We start from the raw sequence: 18,153 nt of genomic DNA, 5'->3' as shown, positions 1-18,153 counted from the left end.
AAGTTGTTATTGTTAGTGATCGAACTCACGGAGAAGTAAGCGTGACTGTTGTGTTTTGTTCGAGAATTGATTCATGTGCGGAATCTAACACCGCGTAGTTAGACCTTTTGTTAGGCGTTAGAGGAGTAGTTATTGTTCGAGGTCGAACAGAGCGTGAGGTAAGCGTAAATTTTGTGTTGTTGGTTGGAGAAGTGGTTAGTGTTTTCGATTTAACGCCACGTAAGGTAGGCGGAATCTGCGTGTCAGTGTTCATTTCGTCTCACCCTGATGGAGTGTACGAAATCGTTGTATATAAACAACGGAAGTAGTTTCGTTTAGTACTACGTGTTTATGGTCAGTTTTGAATATTGAGGCATTTGTATGTGCCAGTTTGGTTGTCTTGCGTAAGGGTGAGCCCAGCGCAATTTTATGGTTCAGTATAAAGAAGGAAGCTACAGATTATTGTTGATTGACGTAGCCGAGCTCTGTGAGCTAGCTATCTGTAGGTTATCTTTCAGATAAGTGTTCGTATATCTGTGGACTTCCATGTTATGACAAGTTTAATTTTCGTGAGTGTAGCGAAATGTTATGTTCTTCAAAGAGTCATGTAAAGTCATACTTTTGTTTTGCTGCACCGTCGTATCGGTTTTGACTTTTGTGCTGTAGAGGGTGGCGAAAGGCATGCATTGCCTCGGTTGCCTCGAATTACGGCAGTTGTAGCTGAGTAGTTTTGACAAATGGTCATGGGCAAAAAGGGGAATGCCTTTTGAGCTCCTGTTGGCTTCTTCGCTCGTTTGCGTCATCTGCCTCGTAGACCTCCTATAGCCCATTCATGATTATTTTGCACTGCTGTAGTTGTTGTTTTAACAACACCCAAAATTGAGGTCTGATTCTGAGCTTGTGCCACGAGATGAGCACTTCGAATCGTTTCAAGGGGTGTAATATTTTAGCAGTCAGGTTGGTTTTGTTTTGTTATCATGGTCTGGCATTTCGAGAGGTGTTCAGAGGGCGCTTTCCGCATCGAGTGTGGTTCGACAATGGTTGTCCTGCCGAGTTAGTCATTTCTGCAGGAGCCTTGTGTCCGTGCCTTCTGTGGGTTCACGGAGGAGACCAGAAGAAAGCAGAAGTTCGGAGAACTGCGCCTCAAGCCTGGGATGTACCTACTGACCAACCGCATCATTCCAGCCGAGCCGCGATCAGCCGCTCGTCTTCCTGATGCATTGTCTGGCGGCGGGGGTGCTGTTGCGACGCTGATTCCCCGAAAACCTGCCTTTGACCCTCAGTCATCGACTTGCCACGAACCGGCGTATTCACAGTGGCGAACTTTGCGCCTACTTGAATTATGCGCCTTTCAGCGACCTCGTTGTTTCTCAAAGCGCCAACCGGCCAGCGGGGGTGCTAACAAAAGCAATGCTGGGCGCCCTGCACGACAAGCCTCGGCGGCGTGCCCGCGCCTCATTGTCTTGACCTTTTGTGGCGTGTTGTGTTCAATAGGCCACTCGAAGAATATTACCACCGAGGGATGCAAGGCGTATTCGTGGTAGTGCAACATCGCCAGGACAAAGGGGGCTCTGACCCACGGCGGGAGCAACCTGGCGCTCACCTGCCCAGGAGAGGAGGGGTCTCTCCTGCGTGTGCGCGTGTGTTTTGCGTGGTGGCACTGCCATCAGTGCCATGTTTTGTGATTGGTGCATCCTGACGCCAGCCGGAGAAAAGGGGTTAAGGGGAATGGACCCAACGTGCCTATTTAATCTCGCGCGCGCAGGAGCGCACTGCCCGCTCTCATACCAAGATGTAAATACTTGTATATAAAGTTTTCTTCTTCGTCAACTTGCCCATCATGACTACCCCGGCACTTCACCCACCTCGGCCCACATCGACCACGCTACCATGGTTCGCAACAGTGGAGTCAGCCCCTGGCTTCCCAATAGTGGTGGCAGCGGTGGGATTCCCAACAGTGGAGTCAGCCTCTGGCTTCCCAATACTACCCAGCTTCCGTTGGTGGACAGACCACAGGCGGCGCGGACTGCATTTGGGCTCCAGTGAAGAAAGAACCACTCCCCTGGGCCGCACTCTGGGCCGTTCAGAAATCTGAATAGAAGTACTTCATCCTCCTCCTTCTCCTCCTCCTCCTCCGCCTCCTCCTGCTCCTCCTCCTCTCCTTCTCCGCCTCCCCGCTGCTACTTCTTCTTCTTCTTCTTCTTCTTCTTCTTCTTCTTCTTCTTCTTCTTCTTCTTGTTCTTCTTCTTCTTCTTCTTCTTCTTCTTCTTCTTCTTCTCTTGTGCTTCTTCTTCTTCTTCTTCTTCTTGTCCTCCTCCACCGTCTCGGCCGCCGATCTCGTCGCCTCCGTCCGCGGCGGCAGCGAAGCAGAAGTGAGATCGTCAAACACCGGGTTTGAGCTCCCTTTAATTTTATAAAAAAGTTTCCACTCTTGTGCTACACCAATACAACTCAGCCAACCGCCGTGCATGCATCATCATTGATTTAACCTTACCAAGAATATCTTTGAAGTAATAAAGGGTGTCGTTAGGGGCATTTCACTTCTCTCTGGTTTCACTATTTCTGGAGCGACGTGACTGAATTTAAGGGACGTCGCACGGGTAATCGTTGTCGGTGCAGTTTACAGATTTGCTTTCCAACCACATTCACACGGTGGATTGGCGCAATTTATTTAGTAAGCGTGGCAGATGCGTTGCGTGTCGCATATTTTTTCTGAATACGTCACTGGCAGGATACGTCACTGGCAGGGCCACTTGTGGGATTGGCCCGCAATTGGGAGCTTTGAAGAGCTAATGTGTCCAGAGTTCGCGGGTTCGATTCGAGTCTGCGGCGGCCACTTTTCTGATGGAGGCGAAAAGCAAAAACGCCCGTGTGTACGACATTTCGGCACACGTTGAAGATCCCCAGGTGGTCGAAATTAATCCGGAGCCCTCCACTACGGCGCGCCTCAGCGCCTGCGTTGCGTCGGCGTGTTAAACCCTACAATGAGTCAGCTAATGTGTCCAGATCGCAAAATTCAGAACACTTAATTTGAAAAGTAATGGTCGTATATTAGTGCGGGCCGCGTTTCGCCTGAATGTGGTGTCACGGGAGTAGGACAGGTGCACACCACCCTCGTAGAACCCGATTCTAGGGAGGCTGCGGCGTGTTCCAGTAAGCTTGCAGACCTAATTCACACTCTCAGACAAACAAATCAAAGAGGAGAGACTGACCGAAAGATGTCATAGTAGAAAGAAGCCAGTCAAACTAACCGTGCCAAAAGAGAAAGAAACGGAAGCGAGGAAAAAGGCGCAGGACCAGTGTACCAGTAAAGAAGTGATTAATACGTATCACCAGGCGTTCGCCTTAAAAGCACGTAAACAGAGTTCCGCGAGGATATTTTTAGCTTTAAACGGCGGGTTTCGATAACGTAATACGAGCAGCAACTGTTTTGAATGTAGCGCGCTTCCACCATTCCACCAACCGCTTTATTTTTTTGCCGGTCGGCCATAGTCACGTGCATGGTCACGTGAGTGCACTGTCTGCCACCGACGCCAGAAACTATTTCATAGGACATAAAAAATTAAACAAAAACTCATACGAACGCCTGGAATAATAAATAAATAAACTTTGTAGTGAAATACAAATTAATAGCGTAAAAGTGAAATATAATAAAGTAGTTTGAATTTGCTTGCCCCCAGTAGGCACTGGTGCAACAGTGGAGTGAGAGAACGGACTAAAAGACGCACCGCGCCCTAGTCGCGCATCCTTGCAGCGGGCTGCCCTGGGCCGGTTACATCACTTCAATAATAAGCAAATAGTATGAATTGCATTTTAAAAGTGTTTTAGCCTCCCCTAGAAATATTATCATAAGCCTATTGTTATGACCACAGCTCCACTTTGCCCGAGTTCCGCTCAAACTTGGGCCTTCTCTAATAGCACCACTGGTCGCGCCGTCGAGCGCGGTGGCAACACCTAAATATGTTCTCGCACCGTGGTGCCTCGCCTATAACAGCTCCGCTGTAGTTACTTTAATGCACGATCGAATTTTCCTTCGTAGATAGCATATATTCAGACAAACGTGGTCCCCGAGCAAAAGGCGGCCGCCAGCTACGTCTTTTGCTGCACCAGTCCGAGCAGACCCGTAGCGATGGTCACGTGGCGCCACAGCGGCTGCAGCGAATATCGAAAGCACGTCACAGGCATGCGAGTTACCAGACACCCTTGATAACGAAGCAAAGACAGGCATGCAGAAAGAGCGCTTGGCGTGCAAGTTTCTGGAGCCTGGACGACAGAGCGGTCTGTGGCGGTACATGGCGAAGAAATGGAGATTTGCGCCCGACAGTACCTAAAAGAGTTTGACACAGGAAACCTCAGCTTTCATAACTTCTTTTCTCTTTATAGTTTTGTAATGATAATTCTAGACCAGCCTTTCAAGCGTTTCGAATTAAAACTTGGGATACGGATTTTCCCTTGTCGGAAATGGAAGAGCTCGCTTAAGACGCTAGAGTTATCAACGCGCACAATAGGATGTCCTTGATCATTCTTTGCTACTGAAGTCAGGACGCAGGACCTTGGACACAGGTGCAGAAAGAAGCAACGCGAGAGCGGAAGCTTGGGAGAGTTGGTAATACATCGCATTCATTGCATAAAACAACGCGAGTTGACAAAACACCGTGAACAAGCTGCCGTTCAATTTCAGCGTGCGGCCTCCTGCGGTATACATCGAACCGCCCACGCGGGCGAGGCCGGACCGGCGGCTTCCGTGATGCGTGCCGTGCGCGACCTGAGGGCTGAGCGCATCGGGCACGGCTACCGGGCAGTGATGGAGGGCGCCTACGAGCAGGCGCTCTACGCGGGCGTCCACTTCGAGTGCTGCCCCACCAGCAGCTTCCTCACCGGAGCCGTCCCACGAATCGTCAAGGAGCACCCCGTTGTCACGTAAGCATCATCATCACCTCAATTCTGCGCTAGGCTTCTGAACGCCCCCGTCTTGCGCTGGCTGAATGGCGTCACTGCAGAAATACAGAATCGGCACTTCGTGTACGCTGCAAAACATCGCTTAAACACAGTGACGGGCTGCACGCTGCGCCTACAGTATGACGCAGTGTACAGCCCGCGCTTTGTGTTTGTGCACAAGTGTGCACAAACACCAAGGATTACAGAGTGCCCGTGCGAAGGATGTGGGGGACTGGTTGCTTTCCCTGTGCAATGAAAATGACTAAAATATCAGCAATTCCTAAAGGTGGTCATAAAAATGACGTCAGGAGCTATATATAGACTAGTATCTATACTTCCCGTTATCTTGAAAGGCATAGCAATTTTTTTTTGCACGATTAAATGAATTCTTCAGTAAGAAGGCGCTGCTATCATATGCCAGCACCGTTTACGCTCGGGGAGATCGACTGAAACCGCGATGTTATGTAGGATCTTTAAGAACTGGTAGTTGGAAACAAACAAAAATGAGCTTACCGTTGGCATTTTCGTAGACTTCAGCAAGGCGTTTCTTTTCTTGCACATCGAAATACGCCTACAAAAGCTTGACACCTATGGAGTGAATGGAATAGCAGACAACCTATTGAAATCTTACTTGAGAAATAGCGAACAATTATTTGAAATTGAGAACTGTGAGTCACCTTCTTCGATAATTTCTTCTGGCGTGGCCCAACTGAGTGCTCTGGGACCATTTTTTTTGAACGAGTATGTTATTGATATCCCTAAAATTTATGGAAACATGTCGTTCGTTCTTTGCGCTGATGGCACCAACTTGTTCGTCGTGAAGCGCAAGAGGTGGTGGTTGAATCGCAGAAAGTACTGGTGACACTTTGGGAATGGTCGTTACATACTTTGCTCAAAATAAATGCCCACAAAACCAAACCATTTCAGGCCAAAAAATTCAGTTTATGAGCGTTCCTCTCGCTTTCGTTCTTAATGAATGTCAGCACTAAAAAAAGTTCGAGTCAAACCCTGCCGTAACCGGCATGTAGTAAGGGAAACGATCCTGGCCAATCCCCCAAGTGGGTATGCGCCACAAACTGCGCAGGAGGCCACCTGGTTTTTGCTGCGGCAGGAAACTAAACATCCCCCTCGCGAGGGGCACGATCAAATGCAGAGCATATCCGGGGGCGCACGACGTTAAGTAGTTTTGCGTTACGTTAATGTTGTTGCACTTGTTGCTGTTGGTTGTTGTATTGTAACTAAATGAGGAGACGTAATTACGTGGTCACGTGACATCATTTATTAGCAGGCGGGTATGACATCATTTATTAGCAGGTGGGCATGATTATTGTGGCGCAGTGGGAAGAGCACCATGTACCTCGCGTTCCACCCACAGGTAGTGAATGCGTTGTATCAGCAGCTTCTTGACGTAGTTTGAATGAGTCAAGAATATAAGGCGCGTTCGTAGCCCTCCATTCTGTGTAGGCTTTGTGGCGCAGTGGGTAGAGCACCATGTACCTTGCGTTCCGCCCGCAGGGTCATGGGATCGAAACCAGGCGCCGGTAAGTATAATTTTTTTTAGGGGGAGGGGTGCGGACGACGATGGACAACTAGAACGGGTGACATCGTGAGTTAAACAAATGCTCTGCATTGAAAACAAGTGGATGCCCATCCACATGCGCCTAAATTTTGGTCACGCGCCCATTCGGTAAACAGAAAAAGCATAAAAGTTTTTGGCCTCACCTTCTTAGCAGATACTTCTTGGCAATTCCACGTTGAACCATTGACCAAATCGGCTGCGGGTGCTTCATCACGATGTTGACACTTAAAGCTTGAGATAGCAAAACTACAGGCTTCCACGCACTATCTCCATCATATTTAACCAACTCCACTCTTGTCTTGAGTTTAACTACATTAGTAAATACGAATACAATTAATTGCCTGTTGAAAATAGCGGTGTGTTGCATCTCAAGCGCACCGTACTTGCACAAACTACAAAACAAACTGAGATTTTGGGCTGGTCTATTCTTGATTATTAAATAACAAACTATAGTTCGTCATTAAATCATTTTCGAAACTCACAGTACAACACCCTGATTCCGCACGAGCAGCTCTGACAAGTGGCTTATTCCTCGCCACCAGACTAACTACATTTTCCAACCGCTTACATATTGCCGCGAACCATATACGGGTTTGTTTATTTATTGTTTGTTTTTAATGCCCGGCCGCGCCCGGCTCTGTTATCTGTGTCCCATGCGAAGCGTGTGTTCCATTCTTTATTTTTATGCCGCACGGGCTATCTCATTCAGATAAGCAGAGTGTTTCGCCCTAACGCCGCTATCCCAGAATAATCTTCTGTGATCTACAATGTTCTGGATGTGAATCGGCGGTTCCAGAAACGCTCGCGCAAAAGAATTGTGTAGCGAAAGGGAACGAGGAGACCAGACGTCCGGCTATCCAAGATGGCTACGACCGACTGCCGCGAGAGCCGCGCTCGTGGAGCGAGCTCCCGCTGGCTGCGCTCGTGGCGCACTTCGTTATCTTGGATTGACAGATCGAGAGCTCTTTCTTGATTCGGTGGATGGTGGTGCATGGCCGTTCTTAGTTGGTGGAGCGATTTGTCTGGTTAATTCCGATAACGAACGAGACTCTAGCCTATTAAATAGGTGCGGGGTTCCCAGCACCTTACAACCTTCTTAGAGGGACAAGCGGCTCCTAGCCGCACGAAACAGAGCAATAACAGGTCTGTGATGCCCTTAGATGTCCGGGGCCGCACGCGCGCTACACTGAAGGAGGCAGCGTGTTTTTTCCCTGTCTGAAAAGACTGGGTAACCCGTGGAACTTCCTTCGTGATTGGGATAGGGGCTTGCAATTGTTCCCCTTGAACGAGGAATTCCCAGTAAGCGCGAGTCATAAGCTCGCGTTGATTACGTCCCTGCCCTTTGTACACACCGCCCGTCGCTACTACCGTCGCTACTACCGCAGCGATGGCTCAAAGGTACAGCACTCGCCTCGTATGCGGGAGGTCCGGGGTTCGAATCCTGGTACCGCCGGACACCCACCGGTTTCTTTAATGGGTACAGGCGTCCCTGGTCGAGTGCGGACCCTTGAAAGGGGATTTCACGTCTGGAAAGCTGCCTTTACCCTATCGCGGGGCCCCTGACCCTTGTCCATCTGTCGGGGCCCCCGGCCATCATGCCGCGTTGCGCCATTGCCGGGGGTGAAAGAGTCTGGCGGCTTGTCCTGCCACAGGCGGTTGCGAGTTGAGCGTCCATCGTGGCTGTGGAAGGCACCATGTGAATTCGTGTTCCTTGGTGGCGCCGGGCACCTACCGGTAAAATAGGTACAAGCGACTCCCCGGCCTGGCGCTCGGCCCTTGTGTGGGACTACAACGCTTGGGAAGTTCACCCGGCTTGCACGGGAAATCGCCCCTATGGAATGGGGCGGCTGCAAAAACGCAGGAACTTTTTTTTTTGGAAGTGTAACGGTCAACCAATTCTACAACATTGGCTTGGCCAAGTGGATTGGATTAGCTGAAGAGGAGAAAGAGGATGCGGGAGCTGGGCTCTCTGGGCTAGAGGAAGAAGAAGCCGGACCGCTGCTCGCGTCGTGCTCAACGGTGCTCGCCTTTTCCTGCCTTCGGAGCCTGCGCTCTTGCCTTAATAAATCCCTCCCGGACGTAACAGTTTAAAAGCCTGCACAGCAGACGCCGCGGCATTCGATTCTGCGACGCTCGCCGACGCAAGTCACTTTGTTGACCGCTGATTCGCCGCCTCTGTATTCTTTTGAGTTGTTAGGGGAGCACAAGTTCGCTCCAATAAACTAGTTTCTCCTTCAAGACAACTGCGGCATCCTTGGCTTCGTGACAATATCGCTCACGTACTTTGCTCAACATAATGGATGGTGGTTATAACAACAACAGCGAATTTTGTCACGTCAAGTGCGCGAGTACCTTTTAATCCGTTGATGGAAATGCTAGAAATGTTCCAGCGTGGTTTTTGTTTGTTTTCTTTATGTTAGTTTTTCATGCGTGGCCTCAATGAAATCTTATTATTTTTTTTATGAAATCGCATTGTTTACACTTTTGGTATATCATTATTGTACAGCCATAAAGTACTGTTTGTAGAGTTAGAAGTTCTATTGCCATGTGTAAATGATGTGCACATTTCTGTGATATAAGGTACAGTAAATATGACATATTTATATATGAAAACATATATTTGTCATATTACGGTCACACACACACACGCACACACACACACGCACACACACACACACACACACACACACACACACACACACACACACACACACACACACACACACACACACACACACACACACACACACACACACATATATATATATATATATATACGCAGAAGATCACAATGGAAACATAACAGTATTTACTGCCTCGACGTTTCGGACGGGGAACGTCCGAGTCCTTGATAAAGGACGTTCCCCGTCCGAAACGTCGAGTCAATAAATACTGTTATGTTTCCATTGTGATCTTCTACGTATTTCACATCCAGTCGCCAGTAACCTCTTCTAACGACCTATATATATATATATATATATATATATATATATATAGGAGACAGAAGGAAAGTGGGGAAAAAATGCCCGGTCTCGACAAATTCTTCATTTGTTTCATGACCGACCGCATTCTCCGTATTCCTGTCTTAATTCAACGAGCCCCTCATTTCCTATTCTGATTCGCTATATATATATATATATATATATATATATATATATATATATATATATATATAGCGAATCGCCCCGCCGGTAGCGTAGTGGTTATCGCACCAGACCGGTATTCTGGAGGTCGTGGGTTCGGATCCCACCTGGCGGGCATTTTTTCTTCACTTTCTTTCTTTCTTTCCAAATTCTTAATCTGTTTCAATGATCTACCACATCCTCCCCTTTGCTTTCCGAGGTTTTCTCGACTGCCAACCCTTATTTCTGTGTTATTTTCAACGAGCCCCTCATTTCCTATTCTGATTCGCTACATGCATAGCGAGGGCCTCTGTTCTGGCAGTCTTGTTGCCAAAGGGAGCTTAAGAGGGTTCAAAGCTGGTCGACCACTCTGGACATGTCGTAGACACTCGAGTCACGACCCGGGGGTTAAAAAGAAGGTCCCCTTCACCCCGATTAGTCCGAATGGCGCTGGCTACCACCCCCAAGCACAGGAAACAAACATACCTAACATAAATACCCCAGAAAGTGAATGGGAAAATCGCCCCGCCGGTAGCGTAGTGGTTATCGCACCAGACCGGTATTCTGGAGGTCGTGGGTTCGGATCCCACCTGGCGGGCATTTTTTCTTCACTTTCTTTCTTTCTTTCCAAATTCTTAATCTGTTTCAATGATCTACCACATCCTCCCCTTTGCTTTCCGAGGTTTTCTCGACTGCCAACCCTTATTTCTGTGTTATTTTCAACGAGCCCCTCATTTCCTATTCTGATTCGCTACATGCATAGCGAGGGCCTCTGTTCTGGCAGTCTTGTTGCCAAAGGGAGCTTAAGAGGGTTCAAAGCTGGTCGACCACTCTGGACATGTCGTAGACACTCGAGTCACGACCCGGGGGTTAAAAAGAAGGTCCCCTTCACCCCGATTAGTCCGAATGGCGCTGGCTACCACCCCCAAGCACAGGAAACAAACATACCTAACATAAATACCCCAGAAAGTGAATGGGAAAATCGCCCCGCCGGTAGCGTAGTGGTTATCGCACCAGACCGGTATTCTGGAGGTCGTGGGTTCGGATCCCACCTGGCGGGCATTTTTTCTTCACTTTCTTTCTTTCTTTCCAAATTCTTAATCTGTTTCAATGATCTACCACATCCTCCCCTTTGCTTTCCGAGGTTTTCTCGACTGCCAACCCTTATTTCTGTGTTATTTTCAACGAGCCCCTCATTTCCTATTCTGATTCGCTATATATATATATATATATATATATATATATATATATATATATATATATATATATATATATATATATATATATATATATATATATATGTACCTGAGATAGTGGCCGTAGAAGGCGCGCCAGTGTGGCCAAAGGGGTGTGTGCTCAACTGAGACCGAGGCTGGCTTTCAGGTGGCGTCAATTCCCTACTAGGTCTATGTGCAAAGCTCAGTCATCGGAGCAGCCCCACGAGAACGCTCTTGCTGCGGGACCTCCGCGTGTACTCCCGAGTTAGCTTGGCCTCTGGTACAACCAGCCCCTGTTACCACGCTCTGGACGCCTGCTAATAAACCCAATTATATTTTGGTGGAGGTCGTAGTCTTTGCACAGTCCCCGGCCTGGAACTACGAAGCCACCGAGTACTCCCTCCCGTCTCACGAGGAATCGAGCACGAAATGACCTCACCGCAGCCTGCACCCGTTATCTGCTGGGGGTCACTGCGCCAACGTGACCCCCGCTGCACCCCCAGTTTCACCGGCAGTGACGACATCGATGCGGAAGATTGACTCTCAACATACGAAAGGGTGAGCACCGAAAACCGCTGGGATGACGTTGCCAAACTCAGCAATGTCTTTTTCTCCCTCGACAAATTAGTCGAGTCGGGGTTTCATAACAATGAACCCAAGATGCAAACTTGGTCGGCCTTTAAGACGAGGTTCCTGTCAGCGTTTGGTCCCCCCGCTCTACGCAAGCTTCGCGCCGAACAACGCCTGCGCGTCCTAGCCCAACAGGCCAATGAAAGTTACACGAGTTACATCGAGGACATTGTAAACCTTTGCAAGCGAGTGGACCCTGCTATGCCGGAGAGCGAAAAGATCAGACACGTTCTCAAAGGGATAGTAGAGTTCGCCTTTCAGATGCTGCTAAACAACAACCCACAGACTGTGGACGAAATGATTACATGGTGCTTGAGCTACGATGAACTGTGCAAGCAGCGTGTCGTTACTCACCAGCGCACGTCGCCCAATGAAGAGTGCTCACGGGGATGCCTTTCACCTCTCACAATGCCTCCTGACCTTTCTTCTCTTCTGCCGCACATCGAGGAGTTCGTGCGCGCAGAAATTGCTCGACAGCTGGCTCTGCTTCCCAGTGTTCATGAGCGTGGGCGTTCGGCTTCGCTGCCTTCGACTGTACGCCGCGTAATCCGGGTGCAAGTCGCCGAGGCGCTTCCTACAGTTCGCCCACCTACACTTGTGCCGGCACCCGTGGTAGCGCCCATCGCACCACCTGGGGTGCCCCCGTTCGAACCACAAGTGACAGGGCCCCTGGAACCACCAGTGGCAGTGCCCATCGCACCACCAGTGACAATGGCGGCGCCCCCCGCCATTCCTGGAGCGCTCCCCTTAAGTTACGCTTCGGTGGTCCGGCAACTGCAGCCCTGTGCTTTCCAAGCGTATCAGGATGTGAGAGACCAGCGGGCGACGCCTTACCCTCGGCTACCACCTCAACCGCTGAACCCCTGGCGCACACCCGACAACCGCCCTATCTGTTACGCGTGCTGCATTCCCGGACACGTCGCTCGGCTGTCCCGTCGGCGACCACCGCCTGCTAGCGACGTCCATCAAGTGCCTCCTTTTGGACCGCAACCGTAATACCCCCATGGGGTCTTGGGCCAGGCACCGAACTCGTCCTCTGCCTACCATCCACCCTTTTCCAGCCGTCGCTCCTTTTCCCCACATCGCCGTTCGCTGTCCCCCATGCGTCCGCGCCAGAATCCGACCGCTGATGGAAAATAACGGCTGCAGTTCCCGAGGCAAGAACTGCAGCCCCGTCGAAATTCTGCAGTCTTCCTCTCTCACCCGCTAATGTTATAGACCTGACTGTTGAAGATGTCACCGCCCTCGCTCTCATTGATACCGGTGCCGCGGTGTCTGTTGAGTGAACGTCTACGCCGCTCATTTCGTAAAGTAACGACGCCTATCTCTGCCCTTACCCTTCGGACTGCGAGCGCGCAAGAGATTAAACCGTTGGCCGTGTGTACCGCTCGGGTTCTCATACAAGACGTCGCATACATAATCGAATTCATTGTTCTACCTACATGTTCCCACGCCATCATCCTCGGCTGGGACTTCCTATCCCGAGATCACGCCATAATTGATTGCGCACGTTTTCAAGTTAAACTTCTACCCTTCTACGAGCCGCCGCCAAACGAGCTGTCGACCAAAGTAACTGTTTCCGAAGATACGGACATTCCGCCGAGGTCTTCCGTCATAGTGCCTATTTTGTGCAATCTGGGCAACACGACTGTGGTTTTCACGCCTTCCAGGTCCTTCCTCTCGTGCAAATGTCTGCCTTTACCCTCTGCTGTCATCGACGTCCAGTCCGGTTGTAGTTTAATTGTCATCTGTGTACACATCTTCTTGCATAACTACCTTGTTTCATGGGGAGTGTCTAGGGTGCGTGGAAGCCGTTCACCCTTCTCACGTGAACGCTGTGCCCGAGGAACCATTGCTCCTCACTGTTAGCACACTTAGTCCTGCACGCGCGTCAAGTTCGGATGAATTCCTGCAGTCTGTCGACAAGGGCCTCAACTTACAGCAACGCGACAGGCTCATCGCCCTCCTCCAGAGTTTTCGCGACTCATTTGATTGCGCGCAAAGCACCCTTGCACGCACGTCAGCCGTTTCAAATGAAATAGGCACCGGATTCCACGCCCTACTGCGGCAGAGACCATACCACGTGTACCCTGCGGAGCGCCGCGTGATCGACGAGCAAGTGTCCGATATGGTTACACGTAACTCTCCGACCCTCTACCAGCCCGTGGGACTCTCCCGTGGTTCTGGACACAAAAAAAGACGGGTCGATCCGGTTCGGCGTGGATTATCGCCGCCTCAATAAGATTACACGCAAGGACGTTTATCCGCTACGCCGTATCGATGACGCTCTTGACTGCCTACAGGGTGCCGAGCTTTTCTCCTCCTTGGACCTGTGGTCTGATTACTGGCAAGTGCCCATGGCTGATGCCGATCGCTCAAAAACAGCGTTCGTTAGAACTGACGGTCTTAATGAATTTAACGTCATGCCGTTCGGGCTTTGTAATGCGCCAGCCACTTTCCAACGAATGATGGACAACGTTTTACGGGGCCTTAAGCGGAAAACCTGTCTTTATTATCTGGATGATATTGTGTTTCCATCAGGTTTTGACACGCACCTTGAGCACCATAAGCAAATGTTCACTGCCTCACATCACCCGGCTTGCAACTGAATCTGAAGAAGCGCCGCTTTGCTGCTCGCAAGCTAACAATTTTGGGCCATGTTGTGTTTAAAGACGGCATCCTTCCAGATCCGTACAAGCTTCGTGCAGTGGCAGAGTTTCCCAAACCGGCCACCCTGAAAGACCTCCGAAGCTTTATCGGCTTATGTTCGTATTTTCGCCGATTCGTTCGAAATTTTTCAATCATCATCGCCCCTTTAACGCAGCTCCCCAGCAGACACAACGAACGTCTCCAGTGGTCGACTGCTTGTGACATCGCATTTGTGACCATGCGGCGCCTGTTTATGACACCCCAATACTGCGCCATTTTGACCCGCTTGCACCTACTGAAGTGCACACTGACGCCAGTGGTGTCGGTCTTGGCGCCGTGCTCGCCCAGCCCCAGCGGAAAGCTGGCTTCCATGAATGCGTCGTCGTATACGCCAGCCGCACTCTGACGAAGGCAGAACGGAATTATTCCGTAACAGAGAAAGAATGTTTGGCGATCGTTTGGGCAATCAACAAGTTTTGCCCTTACCTCTACGGTCGTCCATTCAACGTCGTTACGGACCACCACGCCCTCTGCTGGCTGTCTTCACTCAAAGACCCTTCTGGCAGACTCGGTCGTTGGGCTCTTCGCCTGCAGGAGCACGACATTCGTGTCGTATACCGGTCCGGACGCAGACACACAGATGCTGATGCCCTGTCCAGATCACCCGTGGGGTCGGACGATCACAGTTCATCTATGCCAGATGGTACCGTGGCGTCTCTAGACTCCGTTGACATGGCTGCGGAACAGCGTAAAGATCCGTGGATCGCCTCTGTCCGTAAATATTTGTCGAGTCCGTCAACAGTTGCCGCCTCTCGGACGCTGCGCCGCCAGGCTTCGCACTGTGCCCTTCGGGACGACCTTCTTCACCGCTGCAACTATTCATCTGAGGGCCGGAAGTGGTTACTCGTCGTCCCTGGCGATCTGAGCTCTGATTTCTGCTCCCACTACCACGCTGACGCAACGTGCGCGCACGCTGGGGTGCTCAAAACGTACTAGCGCTTGCGTTTGCGCTATTACTGGCGTGGAATGTACACGGTTGTGACCAAGTACATTCGATCGTGTACAGATTGCCAGCATTGCAAGTCTCCCCCTCAACACCCAAACGGCACGCTGCAGCCGCTACCATGTCCGGCTCGCCCTTTCGACCGTGTCGGCATCGACATATATGGTCCACTCCCCACCACGACTACAGGAAACCGATGGATTATCGTCGGGGTTGACCACCTCACGAGGTATGCAGAAACAGCCGCACTACCCACTGTCCCCGCCCACAACGTCGCATCGTTCCTCCTTCAGCGTTTTATACTTCGACATGGAGAGCCCGAGAATTGTTGAGTGACAGGGGACGCGTCTTCTTGTCAGACGTTGTGTAGGCGCTGCTGACCGAATGCCGAGTCGCTTATTGAAAGATGTCCTCCTATCACCCGCACACTAACGGACTGACTGAGCGCTTCAACCATAGATTTCATGACATCATTTCAATGTACGTTCCTCCCGACCACTCGAACGGGGATTTAGTCCTTCCTTTCGTCACTTACGCCTGCAATATGGCGACGCAGACAACCACGGGCTTCTCGCCGCTCTTTTTATTATACGGACGTGAGCCATCGTGTTCATTGGACACTATACTTCCATACCACCCGGATGCGTCAGAGCCTGCACCAGTTTCTGAAATCGCCAAGCATGCAGAAGAGTGCCGCCAACTGGCGAGATCGTTCACGACAGCAGGCCAAGGACGTCACAAGTCCCGCTACAACGCTTCCAGCGGAACTCCTACATACGCTGCTGGCTCCCTCGTTTGGCTTTGGACACCGTCCAATACCCCCGGCCTTTGGAGCAAACTACAAGCTAAATACGAGGAACCGTACAGAGTCGTCGAGCGAACTTCACCGACACCAGCTCACGCTTCCCTCTGCGGTAATGTCTTTGCTCATGAGACTGCTCGAGGTCTGACCAACCGAGCGCCGCGAGAAAGTTGGCTTGAGACAGCGATCCCTGTAACGTCATACCAGGAGGTGACCCAATTCTACAGGCTCACCAGGCTTATGCTACCCGCTGGCCACCCCTCCCTCAGCAAGGCAGAGGAGCGCTCCTGGCGTCTCCTCCAAACCAACACGTTCCCCCACCCGACCAATCTCCACTTATTCTGGCCAACAATATACTACTCACAGTGCCAATTCTGTAATGCGCCCTGCACCTTGTATCACATGGTGTGGGAGTGCCAGCTTAACCTCTCACTTTCCCCAATATCTAATCCCTCGATTGAGCAGTGGGAGGAAGTGCTTGCCAGCTCTAGCCTCGAAGAGCAGCTTCGGCTGATCCACCGAGCTGAGGCGGCTGGACGCTCCAACGGGGTCCTGAACTGAGGAAACCGCCCGCTTGACTCCTCTCATTAAATAAAGTTTATTCTCTCTCTCTCTCTCTCACCGGTGAATTACGTCGTTGAGCCGGTCACACCTCCTACAGATCGTCCTCACCTCGCCTTGAGTCACCAGGGATGGCTCCTTTTTCCCCCGGAGGTTAATTGTAACAGAGATAGTGGCTGTTAGAACGCGCGCCAGTGTGGCCAAAGGGGTGTGTGCTCAGCTGAGACCGAGGCTGACTTTCAGGTGGCGTCAATCCCCCACTAGGTCTATGTGCAAAGCTGAGTCATCGCAGCAGCTCCATTGAGAACGCTCTGGCTGCGAGACCTGCGCCTGCACTCCCGAGCTAGCTTGGCCTCCAGTACAACCAGCCCCTGGTACCACGCTCTGGACACCTGCTAATAAACCCCGTTGTAATGTGTATTATATATATATATATATATATATATATATATATATATATATATATATATATATATATATATATATATATATATATATATATATATTATATATATAGCGAATCAGAATAGGAAATGAGGGGCTCGTTCAATTAAGATAGAAATAAGCTTTAGCAGTCAAGAAAATCTCGGAAAGCTGAGGGGAGGATGGGGTAGGTCATTGAAACACACAGGGAATTTGGGAAGACAGAAAGAAAATGGAGAAAAAATTCCCGTCTGGTGGGATCCGAAAGAACGACCTCCAGCATACGCGTCTGGTGCTATGATCACTACGCTACCGGCGGGGTTATTGTCCGCTCCACTTTCTGGGGTATTTATTTTATGGTATTTTTGTTTCCTGAGCTTGGGCTGGTAGCCACTGCCACACGGACTACTCGGAGTGAAGGGGACATTCTTTTTAACCCCCTGGCGGTGACTAGAGTGTCTACGACATGTCGAAATAGGTCGACCAGTGACCTCTTAAGCTCCCTATGGCACCAATACTACCAGAACAGAGACCCTCACTATGCATATAGCGAATCAGAATGGGAAATGAGGGACTCGTTGAATTAAGACCGAAATAAAGATTGGCAATCAAGAAAACCTCGGAAAGTAAAGGGGAGGATGTGGTAGGTCCTTGAAACAGATAAGGAATTTAGAAATACAGAAAGAAAGTGGTGAAAAAATGCCCGCCGGGTGGGACCCGGGACCTACAACCTCAGAATGCGTGTCTAGTGTGATGACCACTACGCTACCGACGGGGCTACTGTCCCCTACACTTTCTGGGGTATTTATTTTATGGTATTTTTGTTTCCTGACCTTGGGGGTGGTAGCCAGCGCCTCTCGGACTAATCAGAGTGAAGGAGACCTTCTTTTTAACCCCAGGGCGGTGACTAGATTATCTACGACATGTCGAAAGTGGTCGACCAGCGTTGTACACTGTTAAGCTCCCTATGGCACCAAGACTGGCAACACAGAGGCCCTCACTATGCATATAGCGAATCAGAATGGGAAATGAGGGGCTCATCGAATTAAGACAGAAATAAGGGTTGGCAGTCAAGAAAACCTCGGAAAGTAAAGGGGAGGATGTGGTAGGTCATTGAAACAGATAAGGAATTTGGAAAGACAGAAAGAAAGTGGTGAAAAATGCCCGTCGGGTGGGATCCGGGACCTACAACCTTAGAATACGTGTCTGGTGTGGTGATCACTACGCTACCGGCGCGGCTATTTCCCCCT

General features: G+C 50.2%; 1 protein-coding gene across 1 annotated transcript in view; it reads left to right on the top strand.

The window, feature by feature from the left end:
• Window positions 1–18,153, top strand: part of LOC144175984 (adenosine deaminase-like) — an 89,220-nt gene that overhangs the window by 39,347 nt on the left and 31,720 nt on the right. Inside the window, exon 5 of the mRNA XM_077705208.1 lies at window positions 4,661–4,899. Within this exon, the coding sequence (XP_077561334.1) occupies window positions 4,661–4,899 (239 nt within the window). The remainder of the gene's footprint in view (window positions 1–4,660; window positions 4,900–18,153) is intronic.

This window comes from Haemaphysalis longicornis, unplaced genomic scaffold, assembly GCF_048455015.1.
Source record: "Haemaphysalis longicornis isolate Haplotype H1 unplaced genomic scaffold, Haemaphysalis longicornis Haplotype H1 scaffold_1, whole genome shotgun sequence".
Taxonomy (NCBI): Eukaryota; Metazoa; Arthropoda; class Arachnida; order Ixodida; family Ixodidae; genus Haemaphysalis; species Haemaphysalis longicornis.
This window is presented reverse-complemented; position numbering and strand designations above follow the sequence as displayed.